Source organism: Hippichthys cyanospilos, chromosome 3 (assembly GCF_059441005.1).
Source record: "Hippichthys cyanospilos isolate Australia breed blue-spotted pipefish chromosome 3, RoL_Hcya_1.0, whole genome shotgun sequence".
Classification (NCBI taxonomy): domain Eukaryota; kingdom Metazoa; phylum Chordata; class Actinopteri; order Syngnathiformes; family Syngnathidae; genus Hippichthys; species Hippichthys cyanospilos.
In genome coordinates, this window is record NC_142371.1 from 7,845,165 (window position 1) to 7,862,940 (window position 17,776).

Consider the following 17,776-nt stretch of genomic DNA (forward strand, 5'->3'; position numbering starts at 1 on the left):
CAAGTAATTTCCGCACTTTCCGATCACGACATTGACTAAAGAGTGACCAAAGAACTATCTATATTGGTTATAACCCCTTCTCTGGCTTGGTTTGAGGAGCAATGTAACCAAACAGATGTTAGAACCTGCCCATCAAACTTTGACAAGCAAGGTTGACAGATAAACTAAATTCATGAAACACCGCAACAGTGTGTCATTAATTAAATAAATGTTTCATTAATTAATTAAGTGTCAATCATTAAATAAATGTTTCATTAAATAAATAAATGTGTCATTAATTAAATAAATGTTTTATTTAATTCATGAAACATTTATTGATTGAATTTTGGCACTTTCAGTTCTCATAAAAATATTCTAGAATGAAAAAGAAAACAAATGAAATAGTCAAACTCCATTTATACTATGTATTATCAATATGTACATACTCAATATCATCCTGCTTCTTCTCTATAAAAGTATTTCATTACAACACCATCATGACACTCTGATCATTAATTTCCATATTTACTGTTTGTTGTGTATATATATTAGGAATGGGACAAGATCTCGCGAGATCAAACGCCACAAGATTTCTTTTTCGGGCAAGCCACGAGATTAATTTCCTTCTGACCTATTAAGAAGGTACGGCTTATTGAGCCAAAAGTGCAACGGAGGGCATCGCGGTTGGTGGATAGGCGTGAGTGCTATACTCGTACAGCAGGTGGCGGTATACACCTAAATGTTGTTTGCAATCCGCCATTAATTGAAAAGGAGAAAGGCACGATGCTCCGATTACTTTGAAATCATCTATGTGGCAACATTTTGGTTTTCCGACTGTGGAAAACGCTTTTGCATTGCTACTGGACCCATCAAGTGTGAGAGCTACCAAAACAACACAGGATTTCAGTATGTACATAATGCTCAATATGAAGCCATTATTCACGGAGGAAGGCAGTGGATTCACCCCCTTAAGCCGCGGTATTCAGGTACCGTCACAACATCACTTTTGTCACACAGTAGTTCCAACTAGGCATGGGCCGGTAAGCGTAATGGCATTATATCACAATTTTGAACGTCGCGGTTATTTAAAACCGGCCAAATTTGTCAAAAATGGTGAAAAAAAAAATAAAATTCTCTTTAGATTGTTAGATCTCGATTTTTTCTAGATCTAGATTCGATTTAGATTAATTGCTATTGAGTTAGTTAATTGCAGCCAGCTAAAAAAAATACAAAATCATTTTGAAATTGGAAAATTTGAATTAACCGTTTTTTGTTTTGTTGAAAATGTAAAAATCTCGTCATATCTCGTTCTCGTGGACTGTGTTGTGAGATATCTTGTATCTTGTCCCATGCATTTTATTTATACATATTTTATTTATACATATTATATATATATATATATATATATATATATATATATATACACAGTGGTACCTCGGTACTCGACTGCCTCTATACTCGACCAAATCGGTGCTCGACCAAAAAATTCAAGTAGATAATGCATCGGACCTTGAACAGATTTTCGGTTCTCGACTAGCCGAGCCGACCCGACCCGAACGCGCTCCCCGGCCCTTCTCGGCCAGCGGGTAAGCGCCAGTTCCACTCAGACCGCCAGCGGAGTAAGACGTTTGTTCGAGTATTTCTTCCCAGATTTAAACTTTTTCGTGTTGCTCTAGCCCTTAATAATGGGTCCAAAGAAAGACAGTGATAAGGGGAAGGCAAAGAGGAAAACAACGAGGACCACTATTGAACTGAAGAAGGAAATTATAGCAAAATATGAACGTGGTGTACGAGTGTCCGACCTCGCGTCGCAGTTAGCTAGCGTCATCATGGAGTAATCCTCCCTCCCGTCCTCTCCACATCCATTCCTGTATGCCATCAACCACTCTCCAAAACGTAAGTAAATTATACAAAATGGTTTATAATGCTTTATTTATCTTTATCTTTATCATGTACTGCTTGTGCACATTTACCTGTGCACACATACTTTCCATTATTTCTTATGGGAAAATTGGTTTCGGTGTTCGAACAAATCGGTGCTCGACCACCACCTCAGAACGGATTATGGTCGAGTACCGAGGTACCACTATATATATATATATATATATATATATATATATATATATATATATATATATATCAATCAATGCAAAAACAGACAACAGGCGCAACCCAAAAAGGTTGACAGGCAGGTAGGAGAGAGGATATAGAGAAGTTTTTGGAGGCAGTTCACTGAATCAAATGTCCAATGTGGTACTCCAGCTTCTGTTTCTTGACAAATATAGAGTTCCCTTTTTTTTTTTTGTCCAGCAAAAACAGCAAGTGACTACAAATGTAATGTCTGGAGGGGGAAGAGCAGCATGACTCTGAAAACCTTCCCAGCAGCACAAGCGATTGGAAGTTTAAGCCATAGTATACCCGTAGCTCCCACAATGCAGCGCAACCAGGAGGCGGTCCTTCAGGATCTCCTGGCTAGGGTATTCAGGCAGTTTCAGCATGTTGATACTGAAAACGAGAGAAACATCAAGAACTGCTGTGAGAACTGCAATAATACTCAGACCATAGCACATTGGTCATAGTTTGCCTCATGTGCAGAAGAAAGATCTTCCAAAAAATAAACAAAACAAATGCACAACAGTCTGTGCACGTGTCCAGAGTCAAAATGATTTAGAGTCTACACACCTCTAATATAAAGATCAAAACAAAATGAGACCAAAATACATTTTCACAACTTTAGCTGTTATAATCTCAGAGAATATATATGGTAGCAGGTGTGGGGAAAGTAAATTCACACAATATCTCAGTTGTATATTTTTACATCCACTCTCAAAAAGATTAGACTTTTTTTCTAAGTGTTTCACAGATTACAGGGAACGTTAATGGTGAACAAGGTTTGAAATTCATCCATCCCTTTTCTAGAGCAGCTTATCCTCACTAGGGTTCCAGGCTTGCTGGGGCATATCCAAGTTGTCTATAGGTAGCAGGCAGGGGACACCATGAACTGGTTGCTGGCCATTTGCAGAGGTTTGAACATATTTTTCCAATTTTTTATTTTTATTTTGTATGACAAAAACCAGCAGTGTGAGGTTGGCGAAATGCTATGGCTTTTGTTCTGTCTTTTGCATGAGAGTACTGTAGTTGATTTAGCATCAACCATTTTGAGCAGTACAAATTTGAGAAAATATGTTATTGTCATTGCTCAGTATCCTTGCCTCAACAAGCATCTGTTGTGCTCTCCGTCATCTGCGGTAAGTCACAACAGCTTGGTGGAATGCCTACTGAATAGGAAATGCATTGATAATCTATTTGAAGTCAAATAACTGCATGAGTAAGACAGAAGAAAGCTGCTGAAATGAGTTCCCCATCTCATTTATCATTGTGCTTTAGATGTACATAGCTATATAATGCCCACAATGACGCAGAGTGATTAGTGTCCTTTGAGATACTTTTGACAAGTAATCCGACTGCTCTTGCCAGCCAATATGGGATATTTGAGTGCTACTAGCTGGTGACAAATTTATGCTAGATGCTGGGCTAAATGTCCATATGATATCTTGACTGCTTATTCTCAAGGGTTGCGAGTGTGCTGAAGCCTATTCCAGCTGTCTTCGAGCAGGAACTGGCTGCCAGCCAACCATAAGGCAAACAAACGAACAACCAGTCACACTTGCAAACAAACCTAAGGACAATTTAGAGGTTCCAATATACCTACCATGCATGTCTTTGGAATGTGGGGGGGAAACCAGAGTACCCTGAGCAAACCCACGCACGCATAGGGAGAATATGCAAATTTCAGACAGGAAGGCCGGAGCAGGAAACAAATCTGTGACGTCTGCACTGTTAGGCGTGCTAAGCAGTCTGCCACTGTGCCGTCCCCATACAATACAATGTCTGCTGTTAAGCTGTTTCATGGCATCCTGAATTGGCAATTGAACATGATTTCAGAACAACACTGTGTTGTTTTATCGGGACTAGAGAGCAACCGTTTCTGCCATCGAAAGACGAGTCAAGTCAGCGATTACGCTGCAACAGGCTGCTGGGAACAACTTGAAAAATAAAAGCACACCAAGGCATTCATGTCTGTACAGCATCCTATATAATATTACCTTATTTGATAAAACAAGGTTTATTTTGAAGTTGGCCTTCTCAGTATGTTGGTGGCATGTTTTACTGTCATGGGGGCCATTAACAAGCAAAGCATTCTCCTGTGTACATTGCACAGGAGAGAAATCTTAGGGTGTTTTAATCTCGCAGGATAAAAGATCTCATTCCATCCCTAAATCACTTACATCAGGGGTGGGCAATTCCGGCCCTTGAGGGCCAGTGTGTCCTGCATGTTCTCCAGTTTTCTCTCCCTAACACACCTGATTTAAAACATTAGCTCATCAACAAGCTCTGCTGGAGCTTGAAAATAATCCTAATCATTTGAATCAGGTGTGTTTGAGAGAGAAAACGGGAAAACATGCAGGACACCGGCCCCGAGGCCTGGAATTGCCCACCCCTGACTTTCATAATACTTGAGAATAATCCTAAAAGACTAGATTGTTATGATGGAATTATGTCAATGGGTGTTTATGTCAAAGGGGATCCAAACATTTGGTAAACAGGCTCAGTCGTTGCTGCAATGTAACCAACCTAACAATTCACACACTTCTGCGTTGTTTGCGTAGAGAACAACCTTCACATGCCATACTGCTAGTGGGCAGTGTTACTTTTTGTATGCTTAGAGGGTGCTTGGGGAAGCGGGGAGTTCAGTCATTGCTGTGAGCGTGCAGGAGGCAGTTGCACAGAATAAAGTCGTATAGCGTTATAAAAAATGTGAGGTTGTTATTTAAGTTAACAATCTGCACATTCTGAACAAACACAAAACTGGACTGAGGTGAAAAATGTAGTGTGGGGCGGTTACCAAGTACTGGAGGTAGGCAGAAGGTTGGAGGTGTATGGCACTGCAGCAATTGTGAACTTTTGTAAACCGCTGCCCCCCATCAAATAGGCAAAACCACCATGAGGAACTCTGGAACTGAGAGTGAAGGGTGAAAGTGGGTCAAGGACATTACTTTAACAGACTTTCAAACAATGTTCTTAACTGTGAAGTGTCATTGGTGCAAACAAACCTCCCAGTGACAAACTGAAGCATCAGGATTCGTTCCTCTTGAGTTAGTTGGCGCACCACTTGCCAAAACCACTGTAATCCACAGTGGACAGTTAGGTAAGATGAATGCTAATAGCAACTTGTAAACTATAATGAATTGTTTTCCCCAACAAAACAAAACCCTCCATATTTTATTCATTCAATCCTATCGCAGACACTGTTCAAAACCCTGAGCTTTCAAAACTAAACAAAACAAAAAAAAACACTTATTGGTTTGCAGCAATAAGTAGAAGAAATTTGGGATTTGGCCTTGAGGGCTAAAATCTGTGTGTTGATTATGACAACAGCAATGTCAAAAACCCATGTTGATGTGGGCACATCAGAGCCAGATGCACTGACAAAATAAAGGTACCATCTGTCTCTCCCATATGACCAACTGAAACTGAACAACGAATATAACAACTCAGATATAAATATCGTTTCTCCGAAGGGATTTATTGTTTTTTGTTTATACTGTAGCTCGGTCACAAGTGTTCGCTGAAATGACCTGTGTATATGCATCAATCACATTGTAATTAACCAGTGTAATGCTGACAAAGTTACCTGAGAAAGCATAGCTCGAAACGAGCGCAACATCTTTGAGGTCTTTGAGGCAAGTGCAATGTTACTCAAGACATTGAAAGGCCATCAAACAGTGAATACTATTTAGTTTGTTTACAATTACAAATAGTTAACATATTTCTAAAGTTTTATGGCTAATTAATGATGGAAAGTATACTGAAAACATTGTCTGCAGGTTAGCCTGTAACAAATCATTTTATTTTCCAATTCAGTATGATGTACAGCTTTTTTTTTTTTTTTTAAATATGGTCAACATCATGTAAACAGCTCAGTCCATATATGAAAATCAGCATTAAATAAAAGTAGGCCTCTAGATTGCAAGCCGTCCTTTCAAGTCTTTTCTGATCAATGTGTTTGTACCGCTCGGAAAGCAATAGTCAAGATGAAGTAAACGAGTCTCTCATCACATCTTGAAGAAATCAGTCCAAGTGGCTGTAGTCGATAAAAAGCCCACCTGGATGACTAGCTCCTGAGGGTCATAGCCGCTGGTGTACTCGGTGTTCCTGCACCAATCCTGCACATCAATCTCTGGCATCCCTGACAGGAGGAGCTCCTGCGCACAAGCACAATATGCAGTGAGGGGAATTTATTTTACACAGTGATTGGCTTGTTATACGGAACGTTTCATCGCTAGTAATATGTCACAGCTGTTTGTGTATTTATGGAGCAATTCAGCATTCACTATCAGAGGTCCGTGAATCATTATGAATAAGCTGTGCAGCTGATCTGGCTGTGGTGTTCACACAGACAATAACAATAAGTTGAAGCTAGGCCATTCAATCTTTGTGGCACCAACAACGGCAGTGCACAAAAGTCGACTAGCAACACAATACTGAAAGGCAAGGATACGCATAACACATAATATTACTGTTGGACATCAAATTAAAATCATTTCTGTCATGATCCTTGGACATGAATGGGTGACTTAGAGACATACAATTAGATAGTGAGAGTTCAAGATCCTTGTGGACAAAAAAATAAATAAATATTGAATTTACAATGAAAAACTGCAGCAATTTGATGCAGGGAAGTGGCATTTTCAGAAACTCAACAGTATTTGTACAATTTAAGATTTTGAGAACAAAGTCATAGCTTGTAGTCAGTAATACAGTCGGCCCCCGGCTTACGAACACCCTGATTTACGAACAATTCGCCTTACGAGGGTGGATCACGTAGATTTTTGTCCCCCACTTACGAACAAACCTTTCGCCTTACGAGCAATCCGACATGCCGGCCATTAAGTATGTGAATACGTTTCTCGCTTAACTGCGTCAACAAAATCAGCAGATGCGTCATTTAAAGCTTCAGTAAATACTTGTGGCAGTAACGTGAACGCTATTGGTCTTACAACGTCACAGTGACTGTCTCAGTCACAGTGTGTAAATATATTACCATTTAAGTGTAGTGTTTGTACAGCTAAAGGGAAAAACAGCTGACATGAAATTAAATGTGCAGATTGCAGGACAAAGAATTGTCATTGGTTTAAATGTGTTTTTTTTTTTTAAATTAATTGTCAATACATTCCAACCGTTTAAAAAAAGTGCGAATAAGTATCAGTCAGTCACGGAGATGCCAATATGATATTGGTCGATTAAGGTCACCCGGTCTCACTCACGGAGATGCTATTGGCCGGCGTCACACGTCAATCACAGAAGTGCCGATATGCTATTGGCCGAACGCCTTTATCTAGCTTGATGGCACAGCTGGTTGGGATGGAAGGAAGGAGAGAAAATGAGTGAAAAACGGAAGGGAGGAATGTTGTGAAGACTTTGCAAACTTTATCTGTTAGACATAGCTTCCAAAATTACTAGCAGCGGTAAAGGAAGAAATAAGAGGATGATGTTTTAGTATCTCCGTGATTAGCACCCTGACTGAAAGAGTTACTGTGACACTGTAAGACCAATAGCATATCTACTTCGCCGTGTTAACTTTGAGCGATGGTCTCTGCTCCCCTCCGCTTCCACCCAGCTCAAGTCACGTCATTTCAAAGGTAAAAGTCATTTTTCCTTTGTACTTATTATTTAATGCAAATTTACAGTAGATTATGTCACTCAATTTTAATAAATGTGTACAGTCGTGGTGTTTTTACCTAGGGCTTTTGCGCGCGTTGCACGCATTCACGAATTAACATGGGTTTGGATTGCCCGTTATACGAGCAGTTCGAGATACGAGCGTACCCGCTGAACGGATTAAGTTCGTAACCCGGGGGCCCACTGTACTTGGAAATAAAAAAAAGTTCTCGTTGTTAAGAATGTTTGCTCAGAACAGCGTCTACCGTCAGTTGGTGTTTATTTATTGTTTCCCTGTTTCCCTGTTTAACAAAGTTAAACCTAAATGTGCCCCAAGTAATTAAACATGATACAAAACAAAGATCATTTATATCTCGTACAGGCAACAAAATAATTTTTTTCTCGAAAAGAGAGCCGGATGGGCGACATCTACAGGAAAACAATGGTGAAGCTGAGCATGGAAAGTCAAAAGCCCATTCGAAATGGACTCAGAAAGCAATCATATCTGAGGGTATCGCTGGCATTATGAATGTTAGACCCTATATTTACGAGCCAGATGCTTAGAAATTCCGAAAACGTTTTAGCCTGGCCGACGCGGAATGCAGACGAGACCCAGATTAGAAAAATGTTAAACTATAAAGCCTTCTGTTATTGTCTAGCATTTTTACTTTTTTTCTCTCTCAATTCAATGCTGTACCATGCTGTATTTCACGCAGGAAAAAATGACCCACTAGTCCATTTATTAACATTGCTAGCACAGGCAGAGTGGAGAAGTCATGGAGCAATCATATGCATTGCCTACATTCGGCTCATCCAGCTTTAATGGCGGCTCGAGTGGGAATTTAGACCAATATGAAAATAAAAATTTCCCAATACTGTGACATAACATTTGAAAAATCTTAGCTTTTCAGTATGACTGGTTTGTGCACTGAAACGGACAGGTTACAACAAAAACTGCAGTCTGTGTGTATGGTAGTGACCTTCTGACGTCGGGTAGATTAGTGTATGAATAAACAAAATATTGTTTCGTACTTTTCAGTTGGAATTCAACCAATGTGACCTTGTGTTTCGCTTCAAATTGAAATACATTCATAGTGTTGCAGGTAGCGACAAATGAATTTGTGTTGTCAAAACATACATTTCACAGTCAATACTTTCAAGTGAAGAAATGACGGCGTGACCGAGGCGTGTCTAACAAACGCAGGGTGGAATAATGCAATTGATCCATCTGCGAGTGAGAACATTAAATGTGCCGACACACAAACATCTGATAGAGCTAAATAAGGAGGAGGGGCTTCAAGGTGACCCCAGCCTCCTGTTTCCACCCCCAAGCTAGGCATGGCTAATCAATCCGTATATCAGATGCAAGCAGGACAAGCCAGCAGAGGGGAACAAGGAGAATACCAACTGTAAAAGAGGAGCACAATAGAAAACAGGCAAGGACAAGTACTTACCAATTCGTATTCATCAAAAAGCTGAATGAGCGAAGGCGGGATGAAAGTGTGGAATCCTTGCAAGAAGGCGTTTATCTGAGGCTGGATGGCCCTTGTCATTCTCAGCTCAGTGACCAGCTGCACATACTCAGCCTGGCATGCACACACAAAAATTAAAGTCTTTGAGAAATGTAGATAGACAAGTGAAAGACACCAGGCTCATTGTTATCCTGTACTTAACTCAGTCCAAACTTTATAGTTACAGTGCCATCAATAGAGAGAAAACGGTACTGCTCATCATGTAACGAGCACCCAGCTGCCATCAGAATCACCAACATACATACATGAATTCAAGTTTCATTTTGATTGCCTTTCTTGTTTATAAGTGTAATAAAAATTGCATTCTAGAATTCATGAAATAAATAGAACAAAGAACAAAAATATTTGAAAAAAAAGAACCATCACAACTCACAAAAATGTATGACATAGTAGCAATGTGAATTTTTTTTTAAATAAATAATTCTTAGAATTCAATAAACCATGAAAATCAGATAAAGTATTATGGAGAAAGGTTGCTTTTTTATGGAAAAAATAGAATACCACCATCATTTCTGGACACATCGCTACAAAATTTTACAGGGGAATGTAACGGTACTTAACTGTGCAGGATTCTAATTTGAAGTTTAAGAAAATGTTCAAGCAAAGGCTCACATTGACAAAAAAATCTTAGAGCGGGCTAAACCTTTTTGAGGAAAACAATGAGGCTCAGCTGTTCGAATTTGAACATTATGTATGCAATCAAAATCGAACTTTAAAATGATAGTAAATCTAAACATATCTGACTTGGTTGCCATGTTACAGAGATAATTCAGTGATTTCATCAGTGACTATTTCTCAGGGAAGGAGCCTACTTACTGGATTGGGCTGAAACTTGCTAGGTGCCTACATGAAAAGCTGTTGAGTACAAGTATGAAGTTTGGTGTTACACAAATTAATTTGACTTGATTGTAATTTGCCAAGCATTTAAAGCCCTTCTTTGGTAACCATGACAACAAACTTGGAACAATTTATTATGAATGGCTGAAAACAATCTTATTTGCCTTGAAGAAAGTATCAAGCAAAACCTGTGTATATTTATATATGTGTGTATATAGTTAGCTGCTATAGCTACCATGGACAGAGTAAATGTTTTGAGGATTAAAGCTTTGTGTCATTCGCTCAGTCAATTCCATTCAAACGGGTGGCTTTCTTCAAAAAATTATGTAAGAATATTGATATTTTGTTGGATGTGAGTATAGTTATTCAAACAAATTCCAGGGTAGAACCTACAAGACTACACAATCACTGTCATTTTAACAACCATAAGGAAAACAACCTACATCAACTGTTTGTTTTTTTCCCCCCTTTCATGGTGGCTTAAAGCAGTGAGTAGTTGAGCTGGTTTCTTCATTAGAGACAGGGACATGGAGATAGATACAACCATGCACATTGTTTTCTGTAGTTAGAAGAGACAATCATGCTTTGTTAGTGGAAGAAACAAACAAACGTACCGAAACTAAATCGATCACTACGCTTTTTTTTTTTTTTTTTTGTCGCCTGAGGACACGTTCAACTATACAGCTGTGCAATGGACGATATGCAACGGATCAATATTAATTGTTCCTAAAGGTTTCAAGGAATATATTAAGATTGGGAAGATATCGCAAGTTCCCACCCAGAAAGGCTACATTTTCCGTCAACTTTGACCTTGTTGTACAAATGTCCACAGCTAAAATTGTTTAATTGTGAGCGCTACTAGGAGAATCACTTCTTCAATTAGTTGACTCGTTTCAGCCCAAAATATTCATAAGTAGGCCCCAAGAGGAACGCTTAAAATAACTGTTACATTTCAAACATCAAAAATTAAATTTAAAGACTTAAATTTCACCAATTAAACACTTAAATCATCAATTATTTCTCATGGCTTTATCAGTTATAGGGGGTTATATTTGAGGTTATGTTTGAGGTGCCAAGTGCGGTTTTTTTTTGGGGGGGGTGGGGTACACCAAGATGACGGCTCTTTAAAAGTGAATTGTTGATTTAAAATCCTGTATAAATGAAACACTGAAAAGAAATGTAATAGCATACATAATTCAATTAAAATTATGATCAATCTATGCATAAATTAATGAATTTTAATATACGTAAACCTTTAAATTAAAAAATAAAAAGGCTTCTCTCATTCATAATTTGTATTTGATTTGGATTATGGTCAGTTAAAAACAATCAAGTAACAACTGCCCTGCATTTTTGGGATCATCCTGCCAATTGATCAAAATGTCAAAAATGCTAAAGTAAATCCTAAAAGGCAAACACTGTACTAGCTTTTGCTGGGGTGACATGCTTGTATATGTTGTTAATCACTGTACCTTATTATCTTGAGTCACAACAATGCTTGTGCCTCCTGGTTTGAGTGGAACTTCCTCCATAGCACCGAACACGTCTGTTTCCACGGAAAAGGTGAGCTCCAGACCCAGATCACTGATGTCATTGTCCAAGATCCACTGCAGGTTTTTGGCATACTCTGGATCAATGGATGACACATCCTGGTAGTTCACTGGGATTCCTGAAAGTCAAATGCATACAAGCCCCCAAAATAAGTAATCTATACAATCATATGAGTGAATCTCGACAATGCTCCTTGACGGTAACAAATGGCACGGTAGTATGGGAAGTCAAACAGGAGGTGAAGTTGAATGATACCATCTTTATTTTAACTAAAAACAAAAAGCCTAAAGGTTGTACTACCACCCCACTCCCACCCCAAACTAAGAACCAATCTAATGTTGAGACTACAAATATATATATATATATATATATATATATATATATATATATATATACACACACACACATACACAGTATATATATATATATTTTTTTTATATTCATATTGCAGCATTACTTTACCTAGGATGTGTTTGTAGAAGGAACGGGTGAAATAGATATTAACTAGCTGCCTGTGATACAGAGCCAAACCCAAAATCTGGCCTGCGAATCGGAAGTAGTTCAGGTGGTCTGGATTTACTGAAGAATTACTGTTGGGCTGGAAAGTGGTACCTGTATCACAACGTACATAAAAATCCACATTTTAATTGAGCAGTGTTTGTGTGCTTGTTTAATTGAAGGGTCAGGAGAAAAGATAGACACTGTGTACCATCAGCTGACTGAGTGAAGAGAGCGTAGTCTGGATTGATTATCTCGTTGGACAGGATGTCAAACCATTCCCGAACAACACCCTGACCCTGTAAAAAAGACAAGACCAAAAAAGATCCCTCAGAGACATCTGGGAAGGTCAATAAAAGTTTTCTCGCTCAAACAAACAAAAAAGACAAACGCCACCATTCAAAAACCTACCATCCCCTCCTCGCCATGAAAGCGGACAGCAATACCTTGCTTCAGTTTCTCGTTGGTAGACTTTGAAACCATCTCACAGCTGCTCCGAAATATTGAGTCTAATTTCATGAGAAGACAGTCAATTAATGAAATACCCTGACAAGACCATTAATGAACAAAACAAAACAAAAACAAAGGAAACAAAAACTTTATAACAAGTGTTTCTAGTATTTTGCCTCTCTTAGCAGGTAAAAATTAGAATACACACACACACACACACACGCACGCACACACACACAAACAATATTGTGTTTGCACCTCGATGGATGAGCAGGATGTCACTCTCATTGACTGGACGATGAACCATGTCCGAGTCTGGCTGTCCAGCCAGAAGATGCTCATAGAACCACTCGCAGCGATCCTTGAAAGGCTGCAGTGGAAAGCACAACAAATAGTGTATCACACAAAGCACTTCGCCTGTTCTTCTACCTGACCAGTCGGAATTGCTTTCAAATCTATGACAGTAGATCTAACAATATGAGTTTCAACCAACAGCTAGAAGGATTTCACTGTTGAAATATTTGTCTACTCTAAACTAAGTGTTATTTGCAAATTGCGTGCCTTTGTTCTTTAAGTGGGAGAGCTAGAGCAAAGGGTGAGCAAGGAAGAGTGAATAGCTTCATCCCTGGGTGCGGTGGGGCGTACCGAAAGAGGAATCAGATGAAATCAAATTCACCAGATTAAAGTTTGTAATTAAAACAGCGGCGTGCTCCCATGTGAGCTATAATCCATACGTAATAAGGGTTCAAAGCACCAAAATCAAATATGAATAAATATGACAAGTGAGAGGAACACAAAAACTTTTGAATTTAAAGAGGGGTCATGCAAATAGAACTTAAATGGGCAGTGTGTAAGATTTAGACCACTTTTCATTAAAAAGGAATAAGTGATAGTACATTTCAAAAACTTGCAAATGAATGTGTTCATAATGACCAACTAGTTATCATTAAATTATGTTACATGGGGGGGGGGTGACACATCTCCAGAGGTTTGTTATAGTTACAGACAATGGTAAATGCAGCACCTGCAGCACCTCCTGCTGTCCGTAATGAAAAACGTTCTGAAGCTTACACACTATCCCTTTAAGAAGAGTTAGCAAGATTTCATTTCTGGGGGACGGAAAAATAGTATCACTTAATCGTCATGTAAATTCTTCAATTTTTACCTCTGCATTTTAGTTATAAATGTGTTTTTTACATTTAAAAAATTTATAACACCCTTTTTGAAATTTTCATATATTATACTGTATTCCAGGGGTGGGGAACTCCGGTTCCTCGAGAGCCATATCCTGCTTGTTTTTGATGTGTCTCACTTTCAACACACCTGATTAAATGATCAAGATCTTTATCAGGCTTCCACAGGGCTTGCTGATGGGCTGATTATTTGAACCAGGTGTGAAAGACGAAGGAGACATCGAAAATAGGCAGAACATGGTTCTTGAGGAACTGGAGTTCCCTACCCCTGCTTTATATGCTCCAATTTTTAAGCAATTTATATGGGCAGAAGGCGCAACAACCGCGGGTCTTTGTAAAGAAAGCGCAATTTTTTTAAAGTAACTCGCCGCAGGGCTGCAAGACAACATTTTAACAAATGTCAAAAAGCAGACCCAGAAAGTCCTCAACATGAAACTTTTTCAGCATCACAAGATGCTATTTTGGGAATAGTTTGTCAGCTTCCAAGATGCTATTCTTGTGTTTAAAATTGTACATGGCATCGCACTACCTCTGTTCTCCAACTTCTTACACCTGAGCAGGAGGCAGACTCGATGTGACTCCTCCAATAATCTGTCAGTCTCTCTGAGGAACAGTTCCTTCAGACAATCGTCCTTTTCAGAGCAGTTTACTTTAACAATGCAATTCCACCACATACATGTAATGTTGGCACTCTTTTATACATTTAAAAAGTAGTATGGCAAAATGTGTTATTTTTGGCACTTGGCATTTTGAGCCTGGAATGGGGCTCCTCCCAGTTGCGGGCCATTCTAAAGGCTTCTTATGTTCCCCGGGTGGGGTTTATAAATTTGTCTATCCTCTTCTGGGACCTTTGTTCACGGGATGCCGTTGTGTATTTATGATGTTCTGTGGGGATGCTATCTGTGATTTCTTTTTCACTAATGAAGCCCTTTGACACTGTGGTGATTCAGAGCTATACAAATAAACTTGAATTGACTTGACTAAAATGTGACATAATGTAATAGCATTCAAAATGACCATTGGAAACTTTGTTTAATTATTTTGTGCTTCGTGCCTGCTTCTCTTGTACAGATGCTCTTTTTACTGTACCAGTACACATGCAACTGTCTTTTTTTATGCACTTTTATTAACTGATTTGATGTAATTTTCTTTTTAGCTTATGCATTTGACACTTTGAACACTGACCACAGTTGAAAACGTTTTTGCTAAAACGGGCACGTTTAAAAAATGTATATTAATGTGCACCGCTCCTGTTTGAAAATAAGCGAAAACAAATCCATCCGTCCTTCGTTCAAGTGCAGTGAGATTTATGGCAGGTGAGGTGGCTAAACTTTGAATGACTGTTTAATGTGCAATACATAGTGGTAATACTTGTCAATGAATTATCAGCCCAATATTAAAAACGAATAAACTGTTATTCGATGAAGCAATCTTGATTTAAGGAGAGAAAAAAAAAAAGGTTTAACACAATATCTTCCGTGTTTGGCTTTCACAAGGAGCAAACTTAAAACTGCAAGTGCCATGTGATTTTCACCACAATCAGGCCAAAACATTCATTCATCTTTCCGAATTAATTCCAACTTCAGAAGAAAGAAGATAGACTTTTCCATTGCATGAGAGAGGATGGGTGAGTCAGTGTAATGATTAGAATGGCTTAGTAATTGATGTGTTTTATGTGTATCCATTCAGAGTAAAATAGTCATTCATAAATAATTAAAATAAAAAAAAATATTATTATTTAGTATTTGTGAGATGTTTAGGGACACCTGGAAATGTTGAGGCCTAACTGTAACTGCACTTTAGTGAGGCAGAGCATTGCCTGCATAACCTTTTTGCGATTTGAAAAGGTGAACACCGTATTTTCCGGACTATAAATCGCACTGGTATGTAAACTACAGCAGCAAAAAAACATTTTTTTGTCACAAATAAGCCGCACTGTACTATAAGCCGCTGAACATAACATCAGATATTTATGCAAAAATATGGTAAATGGAATTTTTTATATTTAAATATTTTTAATTGCCTGTCAACAGCATCATTCTGTCTTTAACAGACTCAACAGGCCTGCATATTTAGCACCAACATATTTATCCAAAAATGGATCGATATTTTCAACATAACACCAACAGAATACCTCAGAGTTAAATAGCAGTTCAAACTCAAAATCAATACTGTACTTCGATAGCATCTTATTCTGTCTCCCTTTGTTTAATTGCTAGTTTATTTTAGTGAACATATAAACACATTGCAGATAAATCATATATACGATCATAAATATATAAACACAATAATATATTCTGTATATCAAATTTACAAGTCACAAACTTTTATACGCACTTATTAAATTTAGACATATTTTTTACTATTTTTAATACTTTCCTTTTAAAACTGTTTTTGAATTCAGCCATTGATTCGTATCTTTTCAGTTCTATTTCATAGTGTTCCATAAATTGACACCTTGAACAGATACACACATTTGCTTGACCGGTGGATTGTCTCCTGGTGGCTGACAATAATTAAAAATAAATAAATAATAAAATAAAAACACACAGGCACACAGATAAGCCGCACTGGACTATAAGCCACAGGGGTTAAATCACGAGGAAAAAGTTGCGGCTTATGGTCTGAAAAACACGGTATAGAAACATTTAATGCAACACTATACTACACTATACAATACTACTATACTATAGGCCACTATTAAAAACCAAGAAAACATAATTACATTTTTAAAGTTGCAGTCTCATTATTATTTCCTCTAAACAGAGAAGATGTCTGATTGTATCTCTCTTACCTGGCCCTTAATGATATGCATGAAACGTGACATCAGCTCTGGACATTCCAGCAGAAAATGGAAGTGGTTAAAGATTATCTTTGGATTCCTACAAAATAGAAGCACAAAGTGAGCAAAGACAGATATTAGGATGTGAACGATGGGCAAAAAAACAAAAGTCAAAGTGATCTGATTGATGTTTGTTTTGTTTTTTCTATCAATAGCCAGTCTCTTGGCACTGTGAGGAGTCTGATGCTTGACTTAGTCCTACACTAACTCACCTGTTTACAAAGCACTTCAGCACCTCGTCATGCTTGCACACAAACTCAATGAAGTGAGGGGATGTCATTCTGGGTGAGGAAAGGGAAGAAATGATGAGTGAGAGAAGGGGATGAAACGGACAGCAGCAACAATTCTGTGGCAGCCTCTGCTTTCCAATTAGATATAGATTACTCATCTGAAACAGCCAAATGTCCACACTGAAAATAACGAATTGCCCTAGCAGCCTAAACCTGACCAGACTCCTAATCAGGAGCAAGGTGAAAAACACAACAAAAACAGAAAGATTGTCATCGTATTGCATCAGGCAGGTCAACACAGGAATTGTATTGGCTGTTAAGTATACTTAATGATCTAATGGAGCATAGTTACAGACTGGCTGAGAGTTGAATGAACTAACGTTTGGAGAGAAATGTGAGTTCAAATAAGGAGGTGGATAGACAACCCAGAGGGTGAGGAAGGTTTTTATTTATTTTTTTTTAATAAGTACTATGATGGATTTTGCCCCTCCCATAATGTACAATCTATGACATCAGTGGAGCAATACTAAAAGATGGAATTGTAGGAAAAAAAAACATCAGTTGTAGTTGACTGAATATAAAGTTCAAAAATGCACATCATCTAATTTTTAAGATATTAAAGACCCTAAACAGGCCCAATTTTAAAGACCACAACAACACTTCACTACTTGTAGTAAGAAAATTGTCGAGTCTCTAAATAACAATTTAACCATCCCCTGTGGTACAACAGTAAATGTACAGCAAATGCTGAAGGTTAAATTACTTTCTGTAAAAAATAACAGAAACACTACCTTTCATTAGCATTTTGAAAAGGGACAAAATACTTTTGTGCCACAACTACATTCTGGATGAATTACCGTATTTTCCGGACTATAGGGCGCACTGGTATATAAGTTGCAGCAGCAAAATATGAGCAAAAAATGATTTTTGTCACGGATAAGC

At 38.2% G+C, this 17,776-nt stretch overlaps 1 protein-coding gene across 3 annotated transcripts in view; it reads right to left on the minus strand.

The window, feature by feature from the left end:
* Nucleotides 1-390: 390 nt before the first annotated feature.
* hace1 (HECT domain and ankyrin repeat containing E3 ubiquitin protein ligase 1) overlaps nt 391-17,776 on the minus strand; it is a 30,545-nt gene continuing 13,159 nt past the window's right edge. For all 3 annotated transcript variants that reach the window (XM_088411354.1, XM_088411353.1, XM_088411351.1), the window contains 12 exons: nt 16,817-16,885; nt 16,557-16,644; nt 12,828-12,939; nt 12,531-12,628; nt 12,331-12,418; nt 12,084-12,233; nt 11,543-11,739; nt 9,156-9,287; nt 6,147-6,245; nt 5,094-5,164; nt 4,886-4,999; nt 391-2,484 (listed from right to left, as the gene is read on the minus strand). In XM_088411354.1, the coding sequence (XP_088267480.1) occupies nt 2,382-2,484; nt 4,886-4,999; nt 5,094-5,164; nt 6,147-6,245; nt 9,156-9,287; nt 11,543-11,739; nt 12,084-12,233; nt 12,331-12,418; nt 12,531-12,628; nt 12,828-12,939; nt 16,557-16,644; nt 16,817-16,885 (1,321 nt within the window). In that variant the 3' untranslated portion in view covers nt 391-2,381. The remainder of the gene's footprint in view (nt 2,485-4,885; nt 5,000-5,093; nt 5,165-6,146; nt 6,246-9,155; nt 9,288-11,542; nt 11,740-12,083; nt 12,234-12,330; nt 12,419-12,530; nt 12,629-12,827; nt 12,940-16,556; nt 16,645-16,816; nt 16,886-17,776) is intronic.